Below are 20,193 nucleotides of genomic sequence, written 5' to 3'. Positions count from 1 at the left end.
GATTTGTAATTTTTCTTGACGACCACGTGATTGTAAAATTTCTTCATTTCTTTTCGTAAAATTGTTGACAACGATGGAAGGATTGCACAAGAATACGAAAAAGGTTACAAGGTACGTTTGTAAGAGTAAACAAGATTTAATCTCTCAAAATATGTCACGCATCGTTGAATTTCACAATCGTGTAGAATTTTAAAACAAGTTTTGTCGAAATGCGTATGACCGAAATTAATGTCGAATGATTCACCGCAGAGTCGTTATTCATCTTTAATGTCACTTCTGTAATATTTTCTGTTTTCATTTTACTCACACCGAATTTCGATACTAAAAATTCTACTTTTCACCCAAGGTGCAAGTGTACTAAAATACGATAAAGCATAAATAACTAGCATATGATTAATCATTCATTCGCGAAAGGCACTTGAATTCCGGTGCTTGTAAAAAAATGTCGAGAAAACTGGAACAAGTGATAAATAAGTAGGTATCTAACTATACATTTTTTGCATTTTTTTCAACCTGAGTACGATCATTGCGAACTCAATTACGCTGTATCGAACAGTTTACGATTCTTCGAACAACAATTTTCACTCAATTCAAAGACACAATTCCCTCAATATCAGGCGGATGTGATAAAAATTATTTTTCTACACGATTTCGACCCGAGTACTACGATTACGCTGTTTCACTAGTTTTTCAGTTTTCAAAACATTTTCACTTGATTCAGAGACACCATTGACCGGACGACAAAACAAGACGCGAATTACTACACCATTGGCTCTTATCCGACCCTGCGTATTATAAATAAATTGACCAAGCATTGAGTGCAATCAAGCAATTATTATCGTAGCGCATCCCGCGGCCATTGCAAACCTCGAGGAGTTACATCCTTCGGAGTTCATCGGTCCATTTGACTTACGGCAGATCGTCCGAACGACACTCGAACAACACGAACCCCTCGACAACATGCCCGATGAATTTAGAACCGGGCCTTGAGCTCGTCATCATCTTTATCCAATTCATCCTCGACCTCCGTACATCGCCACGATGATTCAACGCCAATGCAGCGCACAATGCGACCACTTTCGAATTTGCTTATCCACCATGCGATCTGAGGTGTTCCGTTCTACTCTGGGTCGTATAAATATTTATAGCCACGATCTGTCAAACCTGATCGTTTGACAATTTTACTACCAAGCAAAAGCTTTATTCGGAATAACGGACGTAGGAAAGGTTTGCGAAGTGATTTATAGCCTCGGTTCTCGAATTCTCGTGACTTGGTATTGATTCATCGGAACAAATCGACTACCGCTCTTTGTCTTTGGTAGATATATAAAGAATCGAATTTAACAGTAGGTACAAAGAATTCTTCCTGGTGTCAACTTTGACGAGATCTAATGTTGACGTTGGAGTGATGGCAGGTCGTGAAGGCACGTTTAGTGTTTCCACGTTATGTTCTCTGTGTGCCAGTCCTCCTGCTAGTACGCCAACCTGTTACAGTACGGAATACGACAGTGGCGAATAGCAATTCGATGCAACGATAGAGACGGATTAACTAATTTCCACAAGCTTCGACCAGCCAGCGAAGCTTATAACCTTGACATTTGTCGTCATTGTCGTGCATCACGGGTTACGGTGAACGTATAAACGGAGAGCCGCGACTAGGAGTGCCGGTGATTCACGTTATGCAGTTCAGCACAAGTCGCGAATAGACAATACGAGAAACCGTGTGGAAAAGACGTGCCGCAAGGTACCAACAGAGAAAGTAAAAGTGCCCGCAAGGCACATTAAGAAGGCAAGGTATAAGCCAGACGGGGTCAAAGGTCGATCAGCGAGTCGAAATCCCGTTTCGCAACTCGGATATTCTGCCGTTGGTAAGCTCTTATGGAAGACAATTGTGCTCGTGGAAGATTGGAGAGTCGTCGAGCGATGGCTGGAGAAGGAAGAGTACTCGTAGCGATCAGGATGCGGAATGGATGGTTAATTATCAATGAGTAAAATGTTCACGTAGCAGTGGCGAGAGGTCGATTGGACCCTCGACCCCGGTGTGCAAATGTGGGTTCTTGCAGAATCAGTTACCGCCGAACTGTTCAGCGAATACGTCGACGGTTGTTGGGCCTCTTCGTTCGACGACGTAACGATGCCTCGACGAGACCCGAATAGAGCGAGAGAGAGAGAGAGAGAGAGAGAGAGAGGAGAGAAATGAGGAGAGGAGAGAGACGGAGAGATCACGTCGCCCCCGCTGGATCCGTCATCACGCATTGTCGAGCTTCTCCATGGTGCCGCAGTTTAGTGCTAGAAGATTGAAGCCGGAGGGTCGGAGGGTCGGTTCATCGTCGAGTTCATTGTGCCTCGAGTGCCTTCCGACGTTTCGACCCAGCCGCATGTCGTGGTGCGTTGTTGCGTCTGTGTCGTGCTTTCCCGATGTTGTGATCCTCCGCATGGTACGGAAGCTGCGTTTTGTGCTTTAGAAAAGTTAGCCGATAAAACGAAAAATCGGACGAAATCAACCCCTCGACGTAACAAGTTGTCTGAGCTTTCGATTAAAGGTAAGTGGATACTGGTTCCTTCTCCTACTTCTTGCTGGTAAAAAACTTGGTAAAGAAACGCGTTTCGCTCTTTCTCAAAAATGTTCACCGTCATGCTGTTGTAATTTTTCTAAGTATGGTTTTGGGTATTGTGAACGTAAGAAAAAGCTCCTCGAAATATTCAAGATAACCTTTGCGGGGCAGAGTAGTATTTTTTCTTTAAAACTTTTCACGGAACTGTCAAACAACTTCATTTGCGACTGTTTTAGCTTCTGGAAACAAGCCTTAAACTCGCGTGTCTTACCGGTATAAATTATTCGACAGCGCTTCGTGTCGAGTATCGTTGCAACGAAGTTTGACTAACAAGCTTAGATAAGTGTTAGGATGATACATGTACACGTATAGACAATTCGTGATATTACAGTTATAACAACGAATTGACAAATAGTATGGTGATCAATTTCTCGTCGTTATTGAACGCTTGATAAATTGAATCTACGAAACTACGCAGTCCGTGCTGCACGTATACAAGTGTACAATATGTAACGCCTGTTATTTATCATTACAATGCGCAACGAACGGATTACCACATGAACCGACAGCTACTTACTTTTAGATAAATCTAGGCACATCTACGCTGTTTTCATTCATCATCAGCCAGTCAAAATTGACTGCAATCAGTTTGTTGTTTTGCTGTTCCGAAAATTGAATAAAGCGAAATTACGATTTTCACTTACTCTGCGACAAGAATTTAATCATAGCCGTTGAATGTAATAACAGAAATAATAATTACGATGATGATGACGATGATGGTGGTGGTGGTAAATTGTCACGTTACGCAAACTCGCGCTCTCGGTGCTTCGTCGGTGATTTCGCAGCACTTCGATTTACCAATTTGAATAAGAAAAACGAACAGAAAAGAAATTATTTATACCCCAATCGTAAGGATTCGCCATAAATGAGCGACGGATTATTAAATCAACTATAATTTTTCGGATCACGAAATTCTAGTCGTTAGTTAATTTCATTGCCAAACATTTTACATGTAATGAAATTATAGGCAGTTACTGGAAACACAAATGCACGTTTTTTGATCCGATTTTAATCTCTGGCCTTGCCCCAGTTGAAAGAATCTGATACAACGTTAACGGATGTTAAATTTCTTCATAACTCAGCTTGTTCTAGTAGCGAGAAATTTGCATTACACGCTGAAGATCTTAACGAGTGGGCAATTTGTTAAATCCGGTGTGAAGATTATTAATGCAGCTCATGCGGGTGATTTACTTGACAGGTCTGATTGTTTTTCGGTTTAAAACCTCTTTGCAATTTCAATTTTACCTTTCTCAATGTTCAAACACTTTTTCTCCCTGATTATAAATGTTAATAAGCCGATAGAAGCAGGGAATAAAAAATTGTAAAATAGGTGAAAAACAGTAAGATAAGTGGTTAGAGTGTAAACTGGAAACTAGGTGACTAAAATATGTCCGAGAATGTCAATTGAGCACATCTGTCTGATCCTGAGTAATTAAACCCAATCAAAACAAAGTCGTTATATTATAGCAACGTTCATTATACAAACATGTTGCACAACAATCGTTTGTCCTTTGCATCTTTCGGTGTATTCTCACGATCGCTTTTATTATAATAACACACAGCGTGTTAAATTGTGGAATAAAAACCGGGCAGCTTGTGCGTCTTGCGCAATATTAAAACGTATGCGTTGTACGAAGTAAAAAGAAATTGAAAAAAAAGAACTGGACGGTTGCTTTTCGTATCATCTTGTAGTTGATACCTAAACGCCTGAAGGAGGCGGGGAAAAAAAGTGGAAAGAAAACAGAAACAATTTGAACGAAATCCCATGTGCCGCTCAAGTGCCGTGCATGAATTCTCGTCCCTAGATCCAAGCGATCCTGGATCGTGGGTTAGAGATCTTGGATCGAGTGCATGTACACTTATAATCCGAGACTGTAATTACCAGATGCGGACTGTATTCAACCCATGTACTATAACAGGATAAGCTAATGCTGCTAATTACTCGGTCGTCGGGCTTTGGTAACAGCAATAATTATCGGCAGTGAAAAATATGGCAATGCTGATAAATTGAAACGAGATATTCAACTTTCCCACGTCGTTTCTGCTGCGGTAAAATCGAACGTGGGATGAAACTCGATCAACGAATTTGCCACGGTTTCTGGCCGTATAGTTGAAACGAGAGGAGTTTGGCGAGCTGAGAATAACGAGAGGAAATTCCGAGAGGCTGTTCACTTATGGAAATCGCAAACGACTCTGTACGTTGCCGTTTTTCTGCCATCGCTTGAGATTTGTTTGAATTTGCTAAAAATTTGAAAGAAAATGCGATCGATTGTCGTTCAATTTGTAAGTGGATATGTTCACTGCATAATTGAGCTACGTTTCAAAACATAGGGAAAGAGGAAAAAGAGTAAAACGTGAGAAGAAGTAATTAACGTTTTTTTTATTCTCAATTTCGATTGATGTACGACTCGTTTATAAAATCGATATTATTCACGCAAGAATTCATTTATTTATTTCGCACTTAACGTGCAACGAAACGCGTTGCGAGGTGATAAAGTGATTGCTTAATTATATGTATTCGCGATCCGTCGAATTGATCAACTCGCCTCATACCTCTCATTTTTATCCTCACATTTCTAGCGCTTATTTCTGAAAGGAGGTATTAATTAGCCGTTTTATTTCAGACTCGCGAGTAGATAGATATACACGTAATATCATTCTTACGATTTCGTTCCGCGCTATTAATAATCGTCCACGCGACTTCATCCTACAAATCTTTCTTGCATACCAGATAGGACAATTTCATTTACACATTACAACGCGATCTCGTAACCTGCATACAGCTGCAATACGACATTAGCAACGAAAATTAATCACTGTGAATTTAGTCACAGCAATCTTTCGAGGACGTTACGCAATTCTGCACTCATTATACCGACTCAAAAAATTGCATGATTATACCGTTCGCCGCTCGAACGACGCTCGTAATCCAGATTTTATCGTTCTTCCCGTATAAATGTGCCTCTCTCTACCTCTCTCTCTCTTTTTTACTTCTCTTTCTCTCTCTTGTCCATATACGCAATGGACCAAACGACAGAATTTTCACGAACTGTAGTTTTTCAAAACCAGAATACATCGAAGATATAAAAAATAACAAGAAGCAGACCAAATCTGCCTTTTGAATATTCAGTCATCCGATCGAATGTCAAAATCGACATATCATACCCCAGGATCTGCATCTTGCAGCCGGTTTTTTTTTCTACAGACCAATCTTCTGTTCGAAAATTAATTTCTGACTATACGACTCGGGTAATATTTACTTCAAAAGTAATTTTCTTGCTAATAGTAATTTTTTTATTATTCAGTTCACCACATTCAGTCGGTTCAATAAGTACCCATCATCCATCGATTCATCCCTGCACCAACGTCAAGTTAGAAAAAAAAATAAAATAAAACAGCATCAGTTACCATAATGAAAATGAACAACACGCAACAGTTACAAAATTAGATTCAATTCCGTATCCAGAAACATATTTTTCGCTTATGATAAATAATGAAACTGTAACCACAACCAGAAATTCATCTCATTGTCTGTGTATAATACTGTTCGTGACGCTACCTAAAGATCAGTGCATCTCTACCAATCGTCAGTTGATAGCAACGAAATCATATCATTGAATTTGGTTTTGTTGAACCAGAATCTGAGATGAGCTTTCCTTGAACCAAATTCCAAAGTAGGATGTTATTGCTCTCAGTGGAGGTAATAAGCTCAGGCCGCATAGCAAACCGTTCCATTCCACCTGAGACGATTTGCGATTTATTTCAGAAGGTGAATCCTTGCCGAACGGTTTCTGTTAACAGTTCTGGCGGTGTCTGATAGACGGAGATATGGCGAAGCGAAGCGGTCACACGACCCATCCGGTGTTGGCTATCTGCAGTCGTTAGCTTCGAAATCCGATACCGTACACTTAATGCACGTCGATCGCACTTCGCCCAGTGACGTGCGGAATAAAAAAGCTCGTCTCAAACCGTCGTGGCTGGAAGGATAACATCGTTATCAAGGTATGAAGTACAGTTGCCGTTATTATTTTCATTGCGATTAGTTTCCTGTTTCCTATTTGCACCCACCGACGCGATCCGATTACCGCTCGACTTCCAAGCTCATCGTCAGATTCATAATAGTCAGTCCAAAGCACCGCGTTGGCGCCTCAGCGTAGTTCGATCGCAAAAACGCCTCGCCAAGTTCAGGAAAAATCATTCAATCAATAGTTATAAGCCATCGATCAATGTTCCGATTATCCACTGCTTCAGGTGCACTTCGGTTACCTTTCCAAGATGCTCGGTTCCGGGATTCTGGACAGTCTTCGTATCGTCCTAACAGTCTTGGCAGCCTTGCCGTTGGCGAATTCCTTGTCCGGTGAACACGTCTGCAACAGGATTGAAAAGTGAGTACACTGATCAAGTTTTCACCTTCGGGTTCACCGGATCCCAGACGCTGCTTGTCGGTGATCCAGTTTTAAGGAGCTGCGCAAACTCCACTCCCCGGACCAACGAACGCGGTTCCCGGTGATTTGATCGTGTCAAAAGGAACGGCCGCAATTCGAGCCCGACTCTCGGAGAACGCTCTTTATGACTTATCCGAGAATTGTGCAATGTGCAATATCCACGAGCATGCAAAGGTATGCCTCGCTGGGTAATCTAGTTGTCGTTAGCCGCTCGAGATCATTTTCCACTCGGGCTCGTGCATGCAGGGTTTGATCGAAGCAATGCTCGTTGCCTGCGCTGTCATTACTCAATGTTAATAATAAGTCACGATTCGCTGAAGTTGTTCGTTTCAATTTAGCATTCCGCGGCAAAATTAGGTTTCAATCTTTCGGACCTGGTTGACAACAAGTGGAACAATTCCACAGCTTTCATTTGCTCGATTTCAGAGCTGTGGAATTTCATTCACTTCACGTTCATTCGTCAATTTTACGTTTCAGCTACACCCTCACTGCCAAAGAAACTTACACGGAGCCTGTCATGGTACAGACGTTCACATGGTGTCTCCAGGTTCCTCCGAGGTGTGAAAAGACGCGGATTGAAATGAGGGAACGATATCGAATCAAGGTGAGTCGATCGAACAGATCACGTAAAATAAGGATCGATCAATCTTTGTCGCTAAACCGCAGAGATTTCAATCATTTGTCGGTCGTTTTCTGCAGTTAACACCGATAATATCTTCGATTCGTTTAACATAATCACCGCGATAAAAGATCTACCATTGATGTAACGCAGCGGATGCTGAAGATTCGCATCGATCACATATTTACCCGTAAATCGGAAACTTTTACAGCGACGAGATAAAAATCATTGGATTCCGACTCCATCAAACAGACGATCAGCGAGGCTTGGCCTTGATAATCATAACTCAGGTATTACCAAACGAGAACGGATCTACACTTCGAAATTACGGCTCGCCGTTTTTGTAATAGGCTGCGCTTCTCTCTCTTTCTGCTTTAGCCGTGAACCAAATACGTTCAGATCTACACGCCAATTAGAAATTCGGGGGATTGGGATGATTGGTGAACTCCTGCTTCACAAGACCCGTTACGATACGCAAGGACTTGGAACATTTTCAGGGATCGCAAGCCGCCGTTGCATATCCGGCCGCCTTTCGTTCTAGCCAACTGTTCTGCAACTAGTTGGTCTATTTATACACGCGTACGCAGCTTGTTATTGAGTACAAAGTAACTTGGGTCTCCCTTTTACGAGGTTGTTGCACCTCGACTTCCCGTTCATTGAACAGTCCGGAAAATTGGCATTATATCAAGATTACTCGTATGGTGTACGGGATTGTCTGAAGTCTTTGCATCAAAGAGAAGTTTAACAGTAAATTCATTCCTTCTCTTGTCTTATTTAAAAATAAATAAACACTTTGCGGTACAGCGTTTCATAAGTGAGATACCTTTTTTGAATTGGTTGTTCAATATTTAAAAATTCAATTTTTGGGAAATCACTGTCATTTTTTTTTTTTTTTTGTCTTTGTTTATGCATAATTGGACTTCTAAGATATCAGTGTTGATATTTTTAGAGGGCTTATGATTATTCGACGAATACAGTGAACCCTATAAATAAACAAAGTGTTGAAAATGCCTGTTTTTACAGACCAAATGTAATTGTGGGAAGGTTAGGGAAATTGGAAAAGTGGAACTCTCTGATCTTCGGTTTTTGGGGTAGCTGAAAGCGAATCCCACGTCAGAATTTCAAAATTCGAAATGTCGAATCCAATATGGCGGACTGAAAATATAAAAATTGATCCGATTCGTTTGAAATTTGTTAATCAGGGGTTTTCAGGGTCGTTGAGAACGAATCTGACGTCAGAATTTCAAAATTCACGATCGTGGATCACCGTTTTGAATTTTCAAAACTTCACTTAGCCCATTTTTGAAATCAGTGACCTCGAGAATCCTTGCATACCCAGTTGCATGCTTCAAGTGGTTGAAGGATCATTTTGAATCATCGCGGTCATAGCGAAGTTACCTGCGCTATATGTGCTTTGTTGCGGTTCTCTCGAAATTGCAAAACCGCGAGTGCCGGTCTTATCGAAACACGGATCGACCGGACGCTCATCAAATCTCAAGGCTGACGCCGGTTTCGCAACGAATAAATCTGCGGAAAAAAAAAGAAAAATAGAAAACGTGAAAACCGGTCTAGAAGTGTCCTTGCGTCACGCCTTGAGCTAGTGTGGCGAACGCGGTGAAAACTGATGTTTGGGTTCGCGGTACGACCTGCGTTATTCCCAAGTTCATCCGAACTACACAGTGCATTGAATTTATTCTTCCGAGTGCAGCTAGGTTTTAAAATCGCTAACATAACTATCCTTTCTACACACCTTGTACTGTGCGATTTTGTTACATGATCGAATTTCAAATGCGGCTATAGAATTTCCTCGTACCCATGCACGCAACAATTATCCGCATAATGCGTTTGATGTAACTTTGAAAAAGCTTCGAAGCGTGCTTGGTTCGAGGCGGAAGAACACAGTGGAATTCGAGACGCGCCGTACAAACTCCGCGATAATTGACGGGGCAAAATTGAAGGAAATTTGTTCGGAAATTCGATTCTCAGTATCGCGTTTATGTAACGAATAATAATAATAATAGTAATAATAGTAATAATAAATCGAGAAACATTACTCGAAGTATTTTTTTGAATACGCTTACGCGCATATTAATAATCGTGGCGACTCCTTCCGCCGAGTCTGAAAATTCTTCTTCATCATCTCACGGCGCGGCGGACGATAATATCATGTCGATAAAATTCATTTGCTCGTAAAAATTACACACACTCCTACAAATCAAACGTTCTTAGGGAGTAGTTCTCGCTGAAGAAAGTTTGATCGCATGTGGCGTAAAGGTATAAAATATCCTGCACTATACGTTGCACGGTTTACGCCTCTCGCTGTGTAAACACTGAAATTTCGTAATGCAGAAACAGCCGCTGTTTGCGCCAGGACGTAACTGACAGTGTGATCGATTATCGTTCAGTGCTTGTTGTAGTTTTTAATCTGTCGGAAGACTTGACGCGACGTAAGTAAATCATTGGTTAAGTGATCGAACATTATTGTGCTGTGTCAATTTTTACAACAAGAAGATGGTATTTCATGATTTTTAGGATCGCTGATTACGAATCTGAAATGAGACTGCAAAAATTGAAGATGGCGGATCCGATATGTCGAACGGAAATTTCAAATTTTATCGAATCCGGTCAAAAAAGTCTGTGCAGAAGTTTCCGGGGTCCCTGATTGGATTCGCTGTACTGAATTTTCAAAATCTGATTTCAGATTCGTAATCAGCGAGCCCAAAAACCCTTGGACAGAGTTTTTCTACGGATTCAATCGAGTTTTATGTAAAATTTATGTAAAACGAGTATCTGTGTAGACGGGTAACTTTCTCGGAAATGAATTATTTCTTCAATTTTCACGACTTTTTTCAATCAATTTGTTTCCAACGGTAATAATTTACATTATATCGTAATAATGACTCTCGAATAACGAAAACCTATTAGTATACTATCAGAAATAGCAAAAAACCGGAAAAAAATATGTTGAAATGTTCTCTATATATACAAAAATGGATGTAAAATAGGTGGTAAAAATACTTACCACTACGCTGAGAGAAATTTTTAGTTTCGATTACCGCTCAGTCCTTAACTATTTTTATTTTTAACCAAAATCGAAAAATATAGTTCTAGGGAAAAAATGAAAATTGGTTTTCGAGCTGTTACCGGAAAGTCTAGTATCCGTTACTATTCTTTATAATTACGATCACTGTTGCTATATTTTCTTGCAACTGTTGGGAAAATTTAATACTTGTGGAAGAATAAATTGACGTTAAGGCCTTGTTTAATTAAAAAAGTAGAGCAAACCTCAGAAACTGATTTTGCGTTGCAATAACCAAAAAAGGATCGACGATAGCGCAAAATGGTCAGGCGTACCTCGTTTTTCGTAAATCCAACAATATTCAAACAGTTTTTTTAACGATACCTGTTTTACGCAATTTTTCTAGTTACTGTATCAAATGAAATTTTTCTCCAGTATGTAACTCAAACGGTTAATGATCAATATAAGAGCAGTTGAAATCACAGTTCTATGCATCATCGTTTCCCAAAAACGTAAAAATCAAGAAGACTGATCGATTACCGTAAAAAGTCGGTACTTCTTCATTAATCTGACCAACAAATTCGTTAGATTACATTCAAAAATTGATAATTTCTCGATTATTAATCTCGTCAAGAAAATTCTCACACTCAATTTCCGTCCAAGTTTTCCTCTGCGTTTCAGCTACGCGTCGCGGATCACGCGTATCCAAACTTGTGCAATTCGCTGCAGTTGTTAGCGAATAATCCCACCCAGCTCGTTGCCGCGTTAATAGGGGGCGATGATTATAATCGTCGTGCTAAATCTCGTTACGTATACGTGCAAACGGCAAACGCGTATGCGTACGCACGTATACCTGACACACCGGGCACGCATTGCGTTCACTTTCATCCCAGGATGAATTATACATACATATACATGTATATACACACGTGTGTATAAATTGTTATACGAATTGCAGAGATCGGCCGGAAAGAAGCTGTCCGAGTATCGCGTATCGGCTGCAGACCGGTGAAAGTCGAGATTGCTGGTGTAAAGTCTCGGTCTCACGGTGGAGCATTCACGGATTTTATTTTGACCATCGCCTGAACGTCGATCAAAGATCTGGTCAGCCGATGATTAAACATTTGCAACTCGCCGTAATCGCTAATCCGACGGTATAAATACTCGAGTCTTCGGGTTTAATTGGCTATTGAAATGGTTGGATGTACAGAAACGAGTAGACGAAAATCAAAGAAACGAACACGTGCACGTTAAATTCTATGAAGCCTGAAAAGAAGGAACGATCTATTCATTTACACACTGTAAATTCGCCGGGCTCCAGCGCTCCTTTATTTTATATAATAATGTTCTAACTACTAATTTCAGACTATTCCTTTGTGCCAATTAGGCATTAATTGAGCCGTCTTCTGCCTCGGAGTAAAAAGTTACGAAATTCGGGCCGGTATTACTCGCGATTTCTTTAACTCCTCCTACTTTTCCCATTCAAATGTGTGAACCGTATCGTCGAAGCGGCGAATCCCCGTATAATCGTCGATGAAAAATATCTCACTCACGTTCAAAACGTTCACTACGTACGAGTGAAAATAATTACCGCATCTAAATTTAATCATTTAATTCACCGTTATACAGCTTCTTTATTAATTTTTTTTTTGTTTCTCTTTTTTATCGTGTATAAATTTATTAACCACTTATTATATTATACAGGTGTTGATTATGCGGCTGAACTTTTCGTTTGTCGACTCTCAAGCGCCGCGGTGTTAATGCGAAGGTAATTGGCCAATTTATCGCCGAGGTTAATTTACCGGTTTCGGACTTCAACCATATTCACACTACGAGTAAGAAAAACAGGCTCATCTTCTGGCTCCGCTTATTTATCGCCTTAGCCTTACATTTCTCGATCACAGGTTCGCCCGACGATTAATTATTCGGATCAGTTTAACCCTGGCCTCGATTCTGGATTAAAGAATTCGTTCTAAAAAAAATTCAACCCAAGCGACACAATGCGGGGAAAATTTTTCAGGCATTTTCCGTGTTTCGATCGTGTCAGCGCCACCGGATTTTCATCTGGTACAGGTATGTAAATGAGCTGAATTTCGCTACTTGACGGCTCGCAAAAAAAAAAAAAAAAAAAAAAAAAAAAACAATCACTTGAACACGGATTTATATAATTTATTCTAGTAGTGCTATCAATTAGCGATATTTTCTCGCGGAGTGGGCACTAAAACTCTGCATTTGCATAACGTCAGCTGCATTAAACGCAACATGTGGGATAAAACGAGGCGTTGAATCGGCGGCCCAGGCTTGGGCAAGTATTCAGACTGGATTAGTCATCAGTTTTTACTTTTATGCGTCTACTTTATATGCTGCTGGTTTTTTTCCAACAATGAGACAGTCGTTTCAGGCCTCCTACGTTGACGTTTATACGGTCAAATCGGATGAAGGAGAATGATCGACGTGGTTTCATTCCGAAATCTGAAGTCGAGTCTATGAGCAGCACATTTGTTTTGTTTTATTTTTTCTTTATACTTTCTTCCTCCAGTTTTTCTATTCTGTTTTTTATTATTATTTTTTTTCCCCACTTTGTTGTTTCTTTCTTTACACTCTCCGAGACCGTAATTATTCGACAATGATTAATGAGATGCTTGGCGACAAGGTGACGTGTTGGAATTTTATTATGTGTAGTCCGGACTGAAAAATGATAAACAAAAATAAGACCAAGGTGTTAGAAATCGACTCGTCGAGTTGACCGAGTCAGATACTTATTGAAGAATTATCCTTGGCGATATTTAACAGGTGTTACGGGCCATTGAAATACGAATAATGATTCGCAACGAGGAAAGGAGTGATAAAATAGTGACGATAAAAATAAAAAGTGTATAATAACGCGAGCCTCGCGACTTTGCAGAACAGGTGAATGATTCAATCGGGGCACTTTATACGACTTACGTAACGGTGATACAACGCCGATAATAACAATAATGGAGCAATAAAAGTAACGATCGAACTGCTCGAACGGTGAAGAATTGCTGCGTTACAAGACAACTCTCGACACGTCCTCTCAAAAGTCACTTTTCTACATCGTTTTTATTACACAACATCATTTCCAGCGCACGTATTATACGTACAAAAGGCAATCCTCGAGCACTTTGTAATAAGTAAAAATTTTAACAATTATTATACGGTATTCAGAAATTTATACAACAACCTCTACACTTTACGTAATTCAAATAAATATATATATATACATTTATGTATAATCGCAACAGAAAAATTTATCGAAGGAGAAAATCCGAAATCTCGATCACACTTTGCACTCTCCAATTTCTTCTACAGCTTCTTACCGTTCGTTTTTGCGTTCTCGTTTTCAGACCAACGTCGAGCAAAGATCGATATCGGAATGCTGCGAGGGATACGTGATCCAGGAACTGCATGGCGAGGCTGAGGCCGAACCGAAATGCATACCATTTTGCAATTCTTGCGAAAACGGACTATGCCTGGCGCCAAATTTTTGCCAGTGCGAATCCGGCTATCAAGGCGACAGCTGCGCTCATCGTGAGTATTTAACTTGGGTGATAAAATTAATCGATTGGATTGACGGGATTACGTTTCTGTTGCGATTGCCGCTGAGATAAAAATAATCTATGCATTCGATTAATCGAGTCGAAGAAAATAATCGAGGGCGACTCGATTGAATCGGTAAAAATTAATCGATTCATCGATTGTTTCCTATTTTTTTCCTTTTTGAAACGGCGCATACGAAACAAAAATTTCGTAAATTTTAGTATGTAATCGTAATAGCGGAAAAGTTTTTTTTTGTTGATGATTTGTAGTTTCAATCAAAATATTTTTCACTTTCAGGAGAAAAAATTCATTTATCCATCACTTGTTATATCAAATAGGTACTTAGTAAGTAAGACAGTGATAATAATTGATACTTTAATGACGTGAATTGATGTTGCATTGCATCGTTCATGGAAGTAAAAAGCGAAAACCGATTGTGAGGAAAAATAATCGAGTTTGAAAAATAATTTATCATACTCTATTAATCGGAAAATAATAATCGATTATTTTTTATCATTCTCATCCTGTAGTCCAAACTTTTTCTTACCTACCTTTTGGGAGATGAAATCTTGAGTTCGAACGTGAGAAATACGATTTCACGCGAATGTCTTGACAGTTTGATCCAACGTTGCGTTGTAACAACAACGTGAAGTCAGAGCCCCAGTTTTTGGCTTTCACTCTTTGCTTAAATCTGCGATGTCCACACGAAGGAGAATATTTATATTCTGGATTAATGGCGTTAAAACACCGTCCAGCATTCACTGCCTATTTCTTCTCCTCTGACTATTGTAAGCTAAAAGAATTTGCCTCGCTTTTTTTTCTCTCATCCCACAAAAAGCTTGTTAGTTGAAAATCCTGTTAAGTCGTTTAAAATTTTTAGTATACTGCAATTGATATTTGTTTGATAAATTTTAGTTCGATGAGCCTCCCCTCCTCTCCCGAAGGACTGAATCGTCATATTATAGTTTTTTATTTTGGTTAACGGTGACAGACGACACCGATAAAAGTCCCTTACAATTGAGAACGGAGTCTGATGAGATATTCCGAGCGTTCAGAGCGACCGCCCACACGTCCAGATAATTCATGCGAGGCGTGCTGGCGTTTCTCGAACAACGCAGACCGCAGACGTGTATTGGACGTGTGTAGGTGCGTGCGTTGAATCACAAACCGGGCGTGGTGCAACTTTCATCCCGACTTCCGGACTCGACGAGCGGCCACAATTTTTCACCCAACAATTACCAGCCGTATAAGACAAGACGTAAACGAGAGTATTATAAACTGGTTTATGCCCTCCTTTTACAACCGTGCAATGCGGTTATCCGTTCAATCGCCGATCAGATTTAAACGCGAAATGCACGCATGCCGGACTCCGAGGAAATCCTTGATAGGTGAACCTCACCTTGTCGATATTCCGCACCTGTCTTGATTCGCAATGTACGGAATGTTTGATTCAGGGAACCGTGATTTTCCATAAGTTCGAAAGCTGTGAATTTCCTCGGAACTTCTTGGAAGTCACTTGGAATTTACCGAGATAAACTGCCTCACTTGCCAAATCTTGAGACAGTTTCGGAAATATTGCAAAGATAATGTTTTTTTTTAATTCTATTTCTTTCTATTCAGAATCAATGTGCCGTTGAATGTGAAGAAATCTGTAAAATTGGCGAAAAAAGCGTCAACATTTTTAAAAATTACGTAGTTGATAGAATATTGGTTTCTCTCTTTCAAGACGATTTCCGCTAACTAAAACGATTTGGCGAAATTCGAATATTACTTTTTTCGCAAAATACGACTCAAGACTAATTCATTGACCACCTTCATTCTGTCACTACGAAAATTCGTCAATTTTGCAAAAAAACTAAATTCTTTTTCGGGTCATTCACACCTTTTATTTCCAATCAATCGTACTATTTTCGAATCGAATGTTATTAAAAATCAATCACTAGGATCTACACTGTATATATACACGTACTCGTAGAATGAAAAGTTAATGAAAGACTTCGCAACGCTGAAATTAAACGATTTTCAGAATGTCCACCAGGATCTTGGGGCAAGCAGTGCATGCAACAGTGCGACTGCGCGTCGGGAGAATCCTGCAATCCAGTTAGTGGGATCTGCGAGTGTCCCGCAGGATGGCAAGGACCTGGGTGAGTCGATTTGCTATGTGTGATTGAGCAGAAGTTTCGATGAAAGTCACTTTACGAAAAGACGCCGAAGAGTCAATACCGCAAACGCGTCGTAATCCATTTTCGAACACAGTCTTCCAATCTACGTTCTTCTGTTTGTTAAACAAAGCCTCGTCACATTATTTCCAAACCTGAATGAAACATAACGAAAATGTGGCACAACGTTTTAACGAAATCAGTTAACAACTATCCACTTTATTTTCATCAACAAACTTCGGAACCTGATTGGGCAAGAATGAAGAAGCATAAGAAAGCTAAGTAAAGGAAAAGAAAACTATTAGTGTTCAATGAAAAAACTAGCTGTACAAACAAGAGAAAAATATCGAACTGAATTTGAAAGTGGGTATTTGTTTATATAATAAATAATAGAGAAGCGGCTTATTTTAATGTTGTGTGTGAATGAATGATCTTTGAAACTGTAGTTAATATTTACAGTTTTATTTATACAAATTTATATACATACTGGTTGGACTCGTTTGTTAAATCTAAAATACATATGCAGTTGACTTTAGAGGAAAGAAACTCGTCAAAATTGTAATAAAACAAAAGAGCAAACCAGACTAATGGTACATATAGAAATTGCGTGACTAAACAATTTTTATTTTTAGTTAGATCCTGAAATCTATGAAAAATAAGTTTCTCTATTCGTTTGACATTTTATTTTTTGTAATACAGAAATAAGTCCGTTACACTATCCAGATAAGTAATTATCTTTTACAACATCTTCTATTTCAAAAAAGAAGATCGTTTTCGTGCAGGAAAAATGGTGGTAACGAATGAATTTGAGTTGTGATTATTATAAAAGCAGTGCTTTCTTCTTCCACAGCTGCAAACTTGCCTGTCCCGAGGGTCGATGGGGATTACGTTGCGAGTCGGTTTGCAACTGCGTCGAAAAGTACCCGTCATGCGATCCGGAAACGGGAATTTGTCGATTTTCTAGAATCGACACACCGCAAACAGCCCTTCCGCAAAATTGGACCCAGGGAGATCTCTTCCGAGCTATTCAAGTTTCCGGCTTAATCCAGACGGAAACTTCGACGTCACCAGTTTCCGGGGACGCCAGCGAAGCTGCGAAAACGGAAACTGGCATCGCGACAAGGATTTCCAGGACTACGGAGCACGTCGAAGGTACGTTTTCGGTTTTTTGTTGTAGCTTTGACGCAAAATTGTTATAAGGAAAGTGCTTCTCTTCCAGAAAACGTTGTCGCCGTTTCCGAAGTTTCGTTTCCCTTGCCGTATTTTACCGTGGCGAGACCGGAAGACGGGCTTCGTTATGCGAACGCCGAAGATGGCGGCTCGGACTCGTCGTCGACGGTGAAAAAGGCGGCGTCACCTCATCCCGGTTACGTGAAATCCCTGCAAAAAGGTAAGCGTCAGAAACAGAACATCCATGGAGTGAAAGTGCGGTCCGTTACCCGACTCGGAAATACTCATAAACCCTAATTGTCAGTGATTTTTTTATCCACAGAACAGGAAGATACCCAATCGCCGCACGACGTCACCTTGCTGATTGTTGTCGGGTCGATTGTTTCCCTGTGTCTAACCACCCTCGCTGCCCTCGTGGTGTTCTACATGAGGTCGAAACTCTTCGAGTCCATTCCTCTCTCGATATACAGCAGCGATAAGAAGGAAGCTTCGACGCCGGAGAAGTGCGACAACGCGAAGAGCCTGAAGATAACAAACACGACGCTTCCTCGTAGGTCGATTTAAAATACGATCGTTTAGTGCAATTGAGCTTTTTTTCTAATCCAATCGTGTTCTGGAAACCCGTCTTGGTATGAAAGTCTCACTTTTCGCGAGTACCTCTCAATGTCTTCGTCTGTTTGTCGTTGTTCCTTTGTTTTGTCACGTCCGGCAGAGTCCCTGACTCCCATTTTTATCTATTAACTGTAATAGCGTACTTCACGTCTTGTCTTCTCGGGCCTGCACACATAGATGAAAATTACTTTTAGTACTTTTCTCATACCTCTTCCGAACATCTCCCGCTTTGATTCGTTCGCTAACTCAGAAGCCGACTCTTTCTAAAAATACTTCTCCAGACCCTACGTTTAACTACATTCGATTGGATTCACCGAGTAATCTTTATGTCCGCGTTCTTGAATAAATAAAATTTCCACCAATATCCTGCATGTAACCCTTTAGGTGATATCACTTTAAGCGTAACAGTTTCGAAGCAGTTAGAATTTTACTGTCGATCTTTTCAGCTCTACCGACTTTCGTCAATCCGGTATTTGCCACGAATCCTGAGACCGCTTTGATAACCTTCGACGCCTCCGAGCTGAACAAACACTACGACAACAGGACGGGAACCATCAGCATTCGTGTCTCTGGCAACATCCGAGGTGAGCCGAATTCAAATTCTCGTGTCCCATTGAAGCCTTATTTTCACATGTACCTGCAAAGTTGTTCCAAGAATGGATCTGATCATCCAATGTCACGCTTGCATTAAACTTGTCGCTTCTCTGCGAAAGACAGTTTTTGAGGGACCAACTTGATTCCTTTACTCATTTTTCTCAATTCATGGTAAATAACCTCGAGTCTGGTGGAAGGTAATGCAAATTCGACAATCTCTAATCGCTTGTTGTGAAGTTTCGACATTTTTTAAAGAAGAATTTTTGGTTTTCAGATCTCCTGGAAAGCCATTATGACAGGCCACCGACGTCGACATGTCGCCACAACGCTTTGGACCAGAACACGGAACATGTTTACGACGAGATTCCACTCACCGTTCCACTGTGCGTGCAAAAAGAGGCATAACTTGATGTATTCATGCCTAAAAACTGCCAAAAATGAAACCAAAAAACCATAAAAGATTTCGAGGAAATGTTGTGCTTTAATGTAAACTCCGAGGGAAATTTAAACAAGAGATTAACGAATAAGATAACAGTAACGCATATGTAAGAGGCTCGTAATCTTCAACTCTCTTAGCGTTATTTATAATATTATGTAAATGTTTACCGTTAGCTTGATAAGCATTATGAAATACTTGAAAGTACTTTGACATATATGTATACGAATCCGATATAACCAGTGCGGATTGTGCGTTTTCGGTTAACCCCAGAATTTCTGTGTGGCGATAATGTTATGAACATCATTATTTATTATTAACGTGACGGTGCGTCGGGTTGGGACAAATACTTTTTGCGCAAATCGCAAACACATTCGTGCACGGATTACAAAGAAGAAATCAATCGGGATGACAGATAATTTTGTTTTTGAATTAGCTGTATACGTAGTTCTGATAATCTGTTCCTCGTAATCGGGGTCAGACCTGACGATTCGAGCCAGCTGGTCAAAGACCAACGCAAAAGGTTACTTGGTAAACACGGTGATAACCTTTTGCGATAACATCGTGTTATCTGAGGCAAGTATGTGAACCGTTGCTCATTTTTTAAGGCCTCTTTCGCGGTATTTAATGAACGTATTTTTTGGTAACTAGGTTTGTATATCCATATATTATACACGTACATACAATGTACTATACAGGAACAGTGCGATGCGTATTTCATGATTTTTTTTCACATTCCCTTGACCGTTTCTCCGTTGGAACGAAAGCTGTGTGCTTTTCATCTGATTATATTGTAATTTTGAAACAGCAAAAGCTGACCGATGTATTTTGTTTAAAAAAAATTGTTACAATCGAGGTTGAATTACGATCACGTGACCCGCGGTGACTCGACGGATTGTTTTACCGTATGAAAAATCCGATCACGAAGCGAGGTCCGAGGCAAGACTCTCAAAATCGGTTGTT

General features: G+C 40.2%; 1 protein-coding gene across 4 annotated transcripts; it reads left to right on the top strand.

Moving 5' to 3' along the window:
• Nucleotides 1-2,020: 2,020 nt before the first annotated feature.
• LOC124302530 (uncharacterized) lies at nucleotides 2,021-19,931 on the top strand. Of its 4 annotated transcripts, none has more exons than XM_046758797.1 (11): nucleotides 2,022-2,543; nucleotides 6,417-6,617; nucleotides 6,867-7,000; nucleotides 7,538-7,664; nucleotides 14,067-14,250; nucleotides 16,286-16,403; nucleotides 17,269-17,570; nucleotides 17,638-17,808; nucleotides 17,911-18,138; nucleotides 18,647-18,784; nucleotides 19,069-19,931. In XM_046758797.1, the coding sequence occupies exons 3-11, from the start codon at nucleotides 6,891-6,893 to the stop codon at nucleotides 19,197-19,199; spliced, it is 1,509 nt and encodes a 502-aa protein (XP_046614753.1). In that variant the 5' UTR covers nucleotides 2,022-2,543; nucleotides 6,417-6,617; nucleotides 6,867-6,890; the 3' UTR covers nucleotides 19,200-19,931. The 4 variants fall into 4 exon arrangements, with proteins under 4 accessions (XP_046614752.1, XP_046614753.1, XP_046614749.1 ...); XM_046758793.1 differs by having other exon boundaries at nucleotides 17,893-18,138; XM_046758795.1 differs by having other exon boundaries at nucleotides 6,382-6,617; nucleotides 17,893-18,138.
• The last annotated feature ends 262 nt before the right edge of the window (nucleotides 19,932-20,193 follow it).

Source organism: Neodiprion virginianus, chromosome 4 (genome assembly GCF_021901495.1).
Source record: "Neodiprion virginianus isolate iyNeoVirg1 chromosome 4, iyNeoVirg1.1, whole genome shotgun sequence".
In the NCBI taxonomy this organism is placed as follows: domain Eukaryota; kingdom Metazoa; phylum Arthropoda; class Insecta; order Hymenoptera; family Diprionidae; genus Neodiprion; species Neodiprion virginianus.
Note: the sequence above shows the minus strand (reverse complement) of the source record. Positions and strands in the feature narration are given on the sequence as shown.

Coding starts and splice junctions, on each gene's coding strand:
- LOC124302530 (XM_046758796.1), top strand. CDS start 6,891: ATGCTCGGTTCCGGGATTCTGGACAGTCTTCGTATCGTCCTAACAGTC. Junction 7,665..14,066: donor GGGAACGATATCGAATCAAG/GTGAGTCGATCG, acceptor TCTCGTTTTCAG/ACCAACGTCGAGCAAAGATC. Junction 18,139..18,646: donor AACAAACACGACGCTTCCTC/GTAGGTCGATTT, acceptor CGATCTTTTCAG/CTCTACCGACTTTCGTCAAT.